This window comes from Leptodactylus fuscus, chromosome 2 (genome assembly GCF_031893055.1).
Source record: "Leptodactylus fuscus isolate aLepFus1 chromosome 2, aLepFus1.hap2, whole genome shotgun sequence".
Taxonomy (NCBI): Eukaryota; Metazoa; Chordata; class Amphibia; order Anura; family Leptodactylidae; genus Leptodactylus; species Leptodactylus fuscus.
Genome location: NC_134266.1, coordinates 37,561,951 through 37,574,277, shown reverse-complemented (window position 1 = coordinate 37,574,277; position 12,327 = coordinate 37,561,951). Strand labels below are relative to the sequence as shown.

The 12,327-nt window shown below is 43.0% G+C and overlaps 1 protein-coding gene across 1 annotated transcript; it reads right to left on the bottom strand.

Annotated features, from left to right (window-relative positions):
• Positions 1 to 2,248: 2,248 nt before the first annotated feature.
• On the bottom strand, positions 2,249 to 10,668 carry SEBOX (SEBOX homeobox). The gene is made up of 3 exons (XM_075262607.1): positions 10,577 to 10,668; positions 6,830 to 7,010; positions 2,249 to 2,755 (listed from the first exon to the last, which is right to left on the bottom strand). Exons 1-3 carry the CDS (start codon positions 10,666 to 10,668, stop codon positions 2,249 to 2,251), a joined length of 780 nt encoding a protein of 259 aa, XP_075118708.1.
• Between the last annotated feature and the right edge of the window lie 1,659 nt (positions 10,669 to 12,327).

The following is a 12,327-nucleotide window of genomic DNA, read 5'->3' as shown; positions in this document are numbered from 1 at the left end:
GCAGCACCAGCCATGCTCCCTTTCCCCTAGGGAACAGAATGACCTGAGGACTCCAGGCACAGCCGAAACTTAATAATGTAAGCTGGAATTCTTGGATAGCTTCTTCATCTTGTCTCAAAAGTGGATCTTTCATGTCCTCCTGCACCTGCGGTTTTATATAGAAATAAAGCCGACCAGTATCCAGTATTCCTCAGGAACGCCCTTCTGACAGTGAGCAGAGATCGGTGCCGAAACTAAAGGCACCGATATATCCAGCTCAGGGGCACATAACAGGAAAGGCGACAGCACGCTGAATTTAGTACGGTATATAAAACCGCATGTGCGTGAGGACATGAAAGGTTCTCTCTAAATCTAAGCATGCCAGGCAACTCTTTATCTGTGTTTCTTCTTGCATGAGTGCCTCCCTTTATACACTCATTCTATAGTAACCAATTCCTAGTCTAGTCCATTCTACTAGTTATGCAACTACTGTTCATAGGTGTTTTACTATAGATTTCATTATTGGAAAAAAAAAAAATGCCCCCTCCAAAAGAATACTGTGCGCAGGGGGCACTATGGGGCATAATACTGTGATAAGGGGCCACTATTGGGGCATAATACTGTGTTGCAGGGGCCACTATTGCGCATAACAGTGTGTGTGTGTAGAGCCCACTATGGGGCATAATATTGTGTGCAGGAATGCAGTTTGTGCAAGAAGGGGGTTGTGGGGGGTCATCTTATGATAGTAGTAGAATGATGGACACAGAAACACAGAAGGAGTCCCCGTCAGAAAAGTAAACAAAAACTTCTGTCATGCTTTTTACTGTATATATGGGGGTGAATACAAAAGGACACCAGATACAGGGAGTTCTGTCTGTAACTGTTGTTTAATGTCTATTGCTCTAATTTTTTGGCGGATGAGAGCAACGGACATTAAATCACGGTAGTGTAAACCCACTTCTGACATGTTCTACTGTGAATAATACATGGCTATATGAGATTTACAAATCACTCTTGCCTTCTTTACATTGTCCCAAATTTTTTGGACTAGGGGTTGTAAAAATATACTGAGTAATATCTTAAAGGGGCTCTATCATTGGGAAAAGTCATTTTTTTACTAATCACATCCTTGCATAGGCTTTAGAAAGTCTATTCCACACCTACCTTTAGTATGTAGATTGCCTCAGTGGTTTCTGAATAAGTCCGTTTTTATTCATATGCTAATTAGACTGGTGCACGATGCATCGTGCACCCTCTTTGCTATTGTTTCCTAGGGGTGTATACAGCACAGGCTACTGCTGCTGCTGCTGATGACTCGGCTTCCTGTTTGCACACACAATAGGAGAGAATAGCAGAGACGAGTGCTGCTGGGAACTTCCTGTGCTGGATGGAGACTCATTAGCATATGAATAAAAACGGACTTATTCAGAAACCACTGAGGCAATTTACATACTAAAGGTAGGTGTGGAATAGACTTTCTAAAGCCTATGCAAGCATGTGATTAGTTAAAAATGATTTTTCCCAATGATAGAGCCCCTTTAAATAATCTGCACAGTATCTTATACCATGTATTATCGCCTACCCTGGTTGAGATGTGTATGACTATCTGAATGAAGTACAATAAGTGTTTTGTGCCCTGCCATATTGGGGGCCCACCTTGCTCAGGGGTCCACCATGACACTTTCTAACACAGCCTGTCTTCTCTTGGCAGGTTAAAATTGGCTACTGCAAATACATTTTGTAGTATTTTCCAGGGCGATCATTGGCCAAAATGGTTGAACGGCCATTTTGTAAGCCAAAAATGGAATGTGTATGGGCAGCTTTAGCTTTTTGCCCTCGGTTTAGTTACAATTCTGCCTTAAATTGAAGGACTGAGTGCTCAGAGAGTTCGTTGCTGGATCTGTACTGTCTGACAACCCCAGTGAAATGACAGCCATATGCCTGGAAAACACATCCCTCAACCCAATGCACTCCTTCTATAGACACAGGCTATTCGGACACTTATACCATTACACAGGCTCAGATTTGGTTTACTATTTTATTTCTACTACTTTTTTTCTACTACTTTAGTTTCAATAAATGAACAGCATCCCCCCACCCCCCATTTTTCCATTTGTATACAGTATCCATAGCATGTCTGATCTTTCATAACTTCAGGTTTCTCAGGTTTCCATTAGCGATTACCATTAACCATGTTACAAATCTTAAACATCATACACAATTATCAACCTTAATGGTCTATAAGAATTCTAGCAATACAAAGCCCGCTCTAGACATCGCTCAGATTAGTAAGTATGGCCGCATTATAGATCACATCAGAGATATACCCCAGAGAGGTCTGCGGCCCATTCTCATTCATGGCCTGAGGGAACCTATCCCAATATGATCCTTGTGATGGGATTGTTATTGGCTCCAGGTCAACCATCTGGTTGTCGTACATTGTGGCTGCACTGCCATACTCCGGACTGGAGTTGACGCTCTGACTGTAGTCATGGACATAAGGCACAGCAGAGTATTGCTCAGAAGCTGGAGGAGACATCTGCTGAAACGGCTGGTATCCGGCTTGTGGCATGGAGGATGCATACTGATTCGAAGGTCCGTAAAACATAGGCTGGTTCGGAGGTAAGGACGTGGGGATGACAGCGTTTCTTTGTCTTCCGCGCTGAGAGGGATATGCTGAACCACAGCAGAAATGGTGAGTGTGGAGTGGAGACCCTCTCCTATATAGGAACTTGCCGCTTTTGTTTTTCCTGGCCCTCCTATTTTGAAACCAGACCTGTGGGTTAAAAATAAGTAGATTACATTGCTTCCTAATAATATAATATTCCATATGTCTAGAATGGAGGCCATATAGGAGGTACCAGATAGACCCCAATGACTTATAAGGGGGCATTCACACAATGTAACGCGGCGTTGATTCTGACACGTAAACTCGTGTCAGAATCAGCGCTGCAAAACAGAATCCCTTTGACTTCAATGGGTTCCGTTTAGCGCGTGTAACACATTGAAATCAATGGGAGTCTTTTTAACCCATTCATTTCAATGTGTTACGCGCGCTAACCTGAACCCACTGAAGTCAATGGAATTCTGTTTTGCAGTGCTGATTCTGACACGAGTTTACGTGTCAGAATCAACACCGCGTTACATCGTGTGAATGCCCTCTAAAGGAGTCTATAGGGTACTGTTCATGTTGTTACAGGGAAATTAAGCCAGCTCACAGCGCTGTAACCCTTTGAAATGAATGGGTTTTAAAAGTGACTGCCAGCAAGCCGTCCTCTATCCAGTTTCTTCGGGGATTAGGACGGAAACCCCCTGGGCGGACAGCGGCGCTAGTGTGAACACTGCATAAAAGAGAGACTTCAGCCAATGTGGTTGGGAAATCTACGCTGACCTCCTACTCCGCTCTGCTCTCATCCGTTCCTCACACAACCGCCTCCAAGATTTCTCCCGTGCATCCCCCATACTCTGGAACTCCTTATCAAGACACATAAGACTGACCCCCACAATCACAGGATTCAAGAAGGCCCTGAAGACTCACCTATTCAGGAAGGCCTACAACCTCCAATAACACTATCACCGCACCGCCATCTGTACAGTCTCCCCCTCTCCTTCTGTCTCTACCCCCCTTCCACTATAGATTGTAAGCCCTCGCGGGCAGGGCCCTCTACCCCACTGTGCCAGTCAGTCATTGCTAGTATTATATCTACCTGTATATTTTGTGTATTGTATATAACTGCAATAGGAAAAAAGGTCCAGCATGCCATATATAATAAAATATAACTTTTACTGTAGCATAGTTAAAAACCTATAACAATAGGCATGGATCCATTTAAAAAAAATAACATACAAAGCCTTTGTATGTTATTTTTTTTTAAATGGATCCATGCCTATTGTTATAGGTTTTTAACTATGCTACAGTAAAAGTTATATTTTATTATATACGGCATGCTGGACCTTTTTTCCTTTTGCATCTATTTCTCATCCCGAGTAGCAGTCCGGGAGTGTCTCCGTGCAGACGGGGTTTTTTGCTAAGTGTGAATAAGCTTTTATATACGGTAGAGCAGTCAGTGACACTTTTGGTGTGTTTGTATTGTATATAACCCCCAAATGTAAAGCACCATGGAATTAATGGTGCTATATAAATAAATAATAATTAGAGATGAGCGAACACTAAAATGTTCGAGGTTCGAAATTCGATTCGAACAGCCGCTCACTGTTCGAGTGTTCGAATGGGTTTCGAACCCCATTATAGTCTATGGGGAACATAAACTCGTTAAGGGGGAAACCCAAATTCGTGTCTGGAGGGTCACCAAGTCCACTATGACACCCCAGGAAATGATACCAACACCCTGGAATGACACTGGGACAGCAGGGGAAGCATGTCTGGGGGCATAAAAGTCACTTTATTTCATGGAAATCCCTGTCAGTTTGCGATTTTCGCAAGCTAACTTTTCCCCATAGAAATGCATTAGCCAGTGCTGATTGGCCAGAGTACGGAATTCGGCCAATCAGCGCTGGCTCTGCTGGAGGAGGCGGAGTCTAAGATCGCTCCACACCAGTCTCCATTCAGGTCCGACCTTAGACTCCGCCTCCTCCAGCAGAGCCAGCGCTGATTGGCCGAATTCCGTACTCTGGCCAATCAGCACTGGCTAATGCATTGTATTGGCGTGATGAAGCAGTGCTGAATGTGTGTGCTTAGCACACACATTCAGCTCTACTTCATCGGGCTAATAGAATGCATTGGCCAGCGCTGATTGGCCGAATTCCGTACTCTGGCCAATCAGCACTGGCTAATGCATTGTATTGGCGTGATGAAGCAGTGCTGAATGTGTGTGCTTAGCACACACATTCAGCTCTACTTCATCGGGCTAATAGAATGCATTGGCCAGCGCTGATTGGCCGAATTCCGTACTCTGGCCAATCAGCACTGGCTAATGCATTGTATTGGCGTGATGAAGCAGTGCTGAATGTGTGTGCTTAGCACACACATTCAGCTCTACTTCATCGGGCTAATAGAATGCATTGGCCAATCAGCGCTGGCCAATGCATTCTATTAGCGTGAACTGAGTTTGCACAGGGGTTCTAGTGCACCCTCGGCTCTGCTACATCAGATTGCTACATCTGATGTAGCAGTGCCGAGTGTGCATCAGATGTGTAGTTGAGCAAAACTGACTCAGCACTGCTAAGTCTCTGCATTCGCATAGGAATGCATTGGCCAGCCTTCGGCCAATCAGCGCTGGCTCTGCCGGAGGAGGCGGAGTCTAAGGTCGGACCTGAATGGAGACTGGTGTGGAGCGATCTTAGACTCCGCCTCCTCCAGCAGAGCCAGCGCTGATTGGTCGAGTTCCGTACTCTGGCCAATCAGCGCTGGCCAATGCATTCTATTAGCCCGATGAAGTAGAGCTGAATGTGTGTGCTTAGCACACACATTCAGCTCTACTTCATCAGGCTAATAGAATACATTGGCCAATCAGCGCTGGCCAATGCATTCTATTAGCTTGATGAAGCAGAGTGTGCACAAGGGTTCAAGCGCACCCTCGGCTCTGATGTAGCAGAGCTGAGGGTGCACAAGGGTTCAAGTGCACCCTCGGCTCTCCTACATCAGAGCCGAGGGTGCGCTTGAACCCTTGTGCAGCCTCGGCTCTGCTACATCAGAGCCGAGGGTGCGCTTGAACCCTTGTGCACACTCTGCTTCATCAAGCTAATAGAATGCATTGGCCAGCACTGATTGGCCAGAGTACGGAATTCGGCCAATCAGCGCTGGCCAATGCATCCCTATGGGAAAAAGTTTATCTCACAAAAATCACAATTACACACCCGATAGAGCCCCAAAAAGTTATTTTTAATAACATTCCCCCCTAAATAAAGGTTATCCCTCCTAGCTATCCCTGCCTGTACAGCTATCCCTGTCTCATAGTCACAAAGTTCACATTCTCATATGACCCGGATTTGAAATCCACTATTCGTCTAAAATGGAGGTCACCTGATTTCGGCAGCCAATGACTTTTTCCAATTTTTTTCAATGCCCCCGGTGTCGTAGTTCCTGTCCCACCTCCCCTGCGCTGTTATTGGTGCAAAAAAGGCGCCAGGGAAGGTGGGAGGGGAATCGAATTTTGGCGCACTTTACCACGCGGTGTTCGATTCGATTCGAACATGGCGAACACCCTGATATCCGATCGAACATGTGTTCGATAGAACACTGTTCGCTCATCTCTAATAATAATAATAATAATAATAATAATAATAATAATAGTAAAATAAAGTAAGTGAATTTACGCATGTACTGTATATCCCAACCCTAGATTCACACTTGTGTTTAGCTTTCCATTCTTCAGGTCCGCTTGGCGACCTCAAAAAGGAAAGCTAACCCACTTATAAAGCGGTTACCCACAGATCCCATAGACTATAATGAGCTCAGCTGGGTTTCTGCCAGAAAAATGCAAAAAAAAAACATGGAGAGAAAAGTCCTGCTGCATTTTTTAAGTGTGTTCAGAGATGGAAAACCCGAATGGAGTTCAAGTGCTGGTGTGAACCCAGCCTTAGATAAAATGACAATAATATAAGGACCAACTCGATGGACCACGTGGTCTCTTTCGTCAAGTTTCCATGTTATATTTTGTAACCATAGAATATAAACGGAGCATACAGCGAACCATGGAAAAGATGATCCTATAGGGCACCTCCCTATTACCCAGGACTTAGACTAGTGAGTGCTGTAAGTCACACAACCGAAAAACTGGTCAATGTTGCAGAAGACACAAACTTGAAGAACCTGTGGATAGGTTAAAATGTCACTTGTGAGAAGACCCCTTTAATTATACTTGTCGCTGACTATAGTCTGGTAACGTACCTGTACTTTACACTCGGGTATTTTGATAACATTGGCGAGCTGCTCCCTTGTACTGATGTCTGGATAAGGGACAACTTCAAAGACGTTCTCTAGCTCCATCTGCTGCCATTTACTGTACAATGTCCTCTTGCGCTTTCTCTGGTTGGTCGCCCCATTCACAGAGGTTCCTGTATTTGCTGGTCTAGTCTCTGTTGCTGAAAATGAAAATAACCATTCTTATGTTACTTTCTGATAAACTTAGTATTATTAGATTCTTGCTACTGTATAACTTAGTATACTAGCTTTTATAGTCAATGCAAGTTAAAGGGATATCCTGTTAATAACAAGGATGGAGGACTGTTATTTGGGATCTGACTATTTGGACAAGAAGCCCCTTCATTTAAACAAAGTGGCGGTCACGTGTATGCGGCCACTCAATTATTCACTGAGGGACTACTAAAGAGAAGATGAGTTCAGCATTTGGCCATCTTTGGTGGTCCCACAGAACTGAGTGTATTAGCACCATGTATGACCACCACTCCATTCCACTCCTAGTCAGTGAAGGTCCCAGCAGTTGGGCTCTCACTGATCCAGCAGTTATACTCTATCAATCTAATATATTAAGTCTTTACATATACAGTATATAAGGCCTGGTTCACATCTGCGTTCGGTACTCCGTTCGGTAGTCCGCATGGGGGACCCCCGAATGGATTACCGAACACATTGACAAGCGGTGAGCAATGAAAGCACACGCACCCCATAGACTATAATGGGGTCCGTGTGTTTTCCACGCGGTGTCCACACAGAACATGTGGAGAGATAAGTACTTCATGAACTACTTTCCTCTCTGCATGATTCAAGCAGACACTGCACAGAAAACACACGGACTCCAGTATAGTCTATGGGGTCCATGTGCTTTCATAAGCTCACCGCTTGTCAATGCGTTCGGTATTCCGTTCAGGGGGATCCCCATGCGGACTCCCTGAAAGGAATACGGAATGCAGATGTGAACCAGGCCTAATATAACAATGTATATCTGAGAGCTTAAAGGGGTATTCCCATGACGCTTGTTCACTAACCTGCAGGCTGTTGTGCTCTCTTCACTTCCTGCTTTTCTCAGCACATAGGTGGGCGGGGTTTCACTTGCACGGGATTGGATGATGTAGCAGAGCTGGATTTGAGTCAATTTGCATTACATACAGAGGTAATGGACTCCCTATCTCAGATCTTATCAGCCAAATTCAATTAAACCGACTGATAAGAGCTCAGAAATCCCAGAGCTCTCTGAGAAGCTCCGCTACTTAAAGAGGACCTTTCATCAGATTGGGTACAGGCAGTTCCATATACTGCTGGAAAGCTGACAGTGCGCTGAATTTAGCGCACTATTGGCTTTCCCAATCAGTGCCCCGGGTAAAGCGCTATCGGTCCCGGTACCGTAGTGCTTTACAGTCAGAAGGGCGTTCCTGACAGTCAGTCAGAAACATCCTTCCCCACAGCAGCGCGAATAGCGCTGTACAATGTGAGCGGGGAGGAACGCCCCCTCCCCTCCTGATAATACTCGTCTATGGACGAGCACTGTGAGCAGAGGGAGGGGGCGTTCCTCCCTGCTCACACAGTACAGTGCTATTCGCGCTGCTGTGGGGAAGGACGTTCCTGACTGACTGTCAGAAACGCCCTTCTGACTGTAAAGCGCTACAGTACTGGGAACGATAGCGCTTTATCTGGGGCACAGATCGGGAAAGCTGATAGTGCGCTGAATTCAGCGCACTGTCAGCTTTCCAGCAGTATATAGAACTGTCTGTGCCCGATCTGATGAAAGGTCCTCTTTAAAAGACACAAAGAGCTCAGCGATACTCCCAGCCCCTCCCCCCCTGAGAGCAGGCAGCTACATCACTTGACAAATGAGCAGATAATCCCAAGGGCCATAGAAACGGAGTGTAAACAATGAAGTGAATAAATTAAGATAGCGGCCAAGCAAAGCAGTTTTGATAAAGCAATGCATTTAGGAAAAGTCTTAAATCCACATAAAAGAGCAGTATAGATAGGATCCTTGTGATCGGACAACCCCTTTAATTGCGGTGTATTGAAAAGTTCTGTACGTTATGAGGTCACTTTGCACATGTTTAATATAGATATAAGTAGGATTGTTTCAAACCACTTACAGCAAGCAGAGATCTTAGTAATGGGGAAGAAGTACGACACAAAGGGGCAAATTTATTAAGACTGGTGTTTCATACGCCAGTCTTAATAAAGGGTCTGATCAATACAGGACAGCCCCAATTTATGAAGAGACTCCAACCTTTTCATTAATCAGATGCAGAACCGATGTTGATATCCGGTATAACTCATGCCCAAAAACTGATGCCTCCCAGACCTGCTCACTTTTGCAGAAAGTGGTGAGGCACAAAATGGAGGATGTATCACGTCTTTGGTGCATGAGAGGGTCTTGTGTCAAAGAATGAACTCACTTTCACACATCAACACCAGAAACCTGACTTAGATGTGTTAATAAATTCCCTGCAAAGTTTTTTTTTTTTTTAAGAAAGATACCATATGTATAGGTATATATGTATACCTATATATACCTATAAACCTTTATGTATAAGTGGAAATCCTCATTTAAATAAAAGCATTACCACTTAAAGGCATGTAAGTAACAGTTCACCTAATTAATTGCTTTAAGGGTCTCACACACTTTTTTGTTTGCTTGTTAAAATCATTAAATGGTTCCTGTGCTCTTTAGGCTACGACCGGACCTGACCTGACCCGACATAGCAAAACGCAGCAAAAAAAAAAGCATCGGAAATGCATTGTGATTTTTTCTACAGTGTTTTTCATTGTATTTTCGCTGAATTTTCTTCTGCAGACTTTCTGCCCCTCTTATACCTATATGGAAAACGCGGGTGTTTTTTAAAAAGTAGAATTTCCGCTGCTGAGTTTTTTCTACAATGTGAGGATGGGATTAGCCAGAATCCCATCCACTTTGCAGGTAATGTAAAACAATCTTTTATATTTCATTGTTCACATGCATGCAATCTCCGTCTGCAGTGATTTGTGAAAACGCAGGAAAAATATGTGCAATAATAATTATAAATAGTAACTTCATAGCGGTATCAATATTACTATAAGAAATACTGTCTGTATTACCTTCTATAATCCTCAATAATACAGTAAGCAATGCTGTAGGTGTAGGAATATAATATATGTAATAACAGTAATGAAAAGTAATTTAACTGTGGTGTAATATCTAAATGACCTTCTATAATCCTCAGTAATACTATAAACAATACTGTACGTGTATGAATATAATATATGTAGTAACAGTTATATTATAGAACAGTATCTTCATAGTGCTATCAATATTACTATATATATATATATATATATATATATATATATATATATATATATGTACATATATATGCAATACTGTATTTGTATGACAATAATATAATATATGCACTAGCAGTTATATTATATCACAGTATCTTCATAGCCATATCAAAATTAGTATATGCACATATATAAGTTAGATAGATAGATAGATAGATAGATAGATAGATAAGAGATAGATAGATAGATAGATAGATAGATAGATAGATAGATAGATAGATAGATAGATAGTAGATAGATTCCAAAGTGATACAATAAGTAATACTGTAGGTACATAGATTTATAATATGTGTAAAATCATCCACTAGTATAAATGTAAGAATAATATATAATAGGACAAGTATCAGGTTTGGGGTGGTCGGGGGTCTCTCCCACTTACCTGTAGCAGCTGGCACAGTGCCCTGGCTCCACATTGGCACAGGCTGCTGTGTGTTGGGGTAGAAGGCAGCCCTCAGCACTCTCTCCATGGTGTGGTGATGTGATGGCCGGTGTGTCCTATACCTGCAGCCTCTCTTATAGCTGCTGCCCCCTCCCTCCAGCAGAAGACCCCGGGGGTCTCTGCCCCCGCCCGCTGCCTCCCTTCTCTTTGATCCCTCCACACTGACAATACAAAGTGTCTGCCACCTGCCCTGTCCTGGCCATGTCCATCACCTGCAATCCACACTGGGCAGTACTGCACGCGACTTCCTCACACAGGAAATTGGAGGGACTTACTATGTGTAGAGTATGGAGATAGCCTGCAAGTCACACCTGTAGCTGAGACTGGTAATGTACACTATCCTATCTATAGTATAGTACAGTACAGTATAGTATAGTACTGTATAGTGTAGTATAGTATAGTATAAAGTATAGTATAGTATAGTACAGTACAGTATAGTATAGTACTGTATAGTGTAGTGTAGTATAGTATAGTATAGATTCTATACTATCTATACACACAGTACTCATACACAATATACTGGCATGTGTCTGTCTTTGTTATCTGGTAGGCAGGTCATTCAATTGTAGGCATTAACCCTTCAGTTGCCTCGGTCTATGGATGTTACAATATACTGCATTACCCTTGCAGTATATTGTATTAGTGATCAGTGACACCGCTGTTTTATTAGTCCTAGTCTACGTCATATGCTGATGTGATATCAAACATAACTTTTATCATTATTAGTGTATTTTGGGGCCAACAACATTAAACACATAAACCCTTGCCTTCAACAGCCATTTTTAATTTAGTTTTTTTTATTTTCGTTTCTTTACTTATGCAAACTTACAACTAAGCAAAGGTCATAGCTTTTTAATTTTTCCATTCACAAACTGTATAAGGACCTTTTTTTTTTTTTTTTTTTTTTTTTTACAAGACATATTGCAACATTTAATATTCGGTACAATGTTCTGGGAAACTGCCAAAAAAGTCTGAATGAGGAGGGATTAAAAAACAAAAACAAAACTGTGGATTTCTTATGAATTTAGTTTTCTTCACAATGTTCACTGTGCAGCCAAAGTGACATGTTACCCGTATTCTGCATGTTGTTATGATTATGGCAATATCAAATTTATATTGTATTGTATTGTTTTTGATAAGTTTAACACCTTAATAGAAATTCAAAACTTAAAAAAAAAAAAAAAAAGAAGCAGCATCCTTGGAGTCGCCATATTCTGACACCCATAAGGGGGCATTCACACTTGCGCCCGTGTCCACCCTGTACCATTCCACTTGGTTTCCATCCTCAGTCCCGGCGAAACTGGACAGATACGGCTTCCTGGCGGTCAGCTTTAAGACTTATTCATTTGATTGGGTTTTTAAAGGTGACCGCCGGTGTCCACCTGTGGCCTCTCCACAGGGAAACCATTTTTTTCATCCGGACACAAAGTCGGACATGCAGGACTTTGTGTCCAGCCGGAAAAAAAAACCTTTTCCCCACAGAGAGGCTGCAGGCGGACACCGGCGGTCACCTTTAAAAACCCAATCTTAAAGCTGACCGCCAGGAAGCCGTATCTGTCCAGTTTCGCCGGGGCTGAGGATGGAAACCAAGCGGAGAGGCACAGGGCGGACACAGACGCAAGTGTGAACACCCCCTAAATAGTTAATATTTCCATACATGGGGCTGAATAACATCCTTTTTTACAGG

Coding starts and splice junctions, on each gene's coding strand:
- SEBOX (XM_075262607.1), bottom strand. CDS start 10,668: ATGGAGAGAGTGCTGAGGGCTGCCTTCTACCCCAACACACAGCAGCCT. Junction 7,011..10,576: donor GTGCCAGCTGCTACAGGTAA/GTGGGAGAGACC, acceptor AACAGAGACTAG/ACCAGCAAATACAGGAACCT. Junction 2,756..6,829: donor TACCCGAGTGTAAAGTACAG/GTACGTTACCAG, acceptor TTTAACCCACAG/GTCTGGTTTCAAAATAGGAG.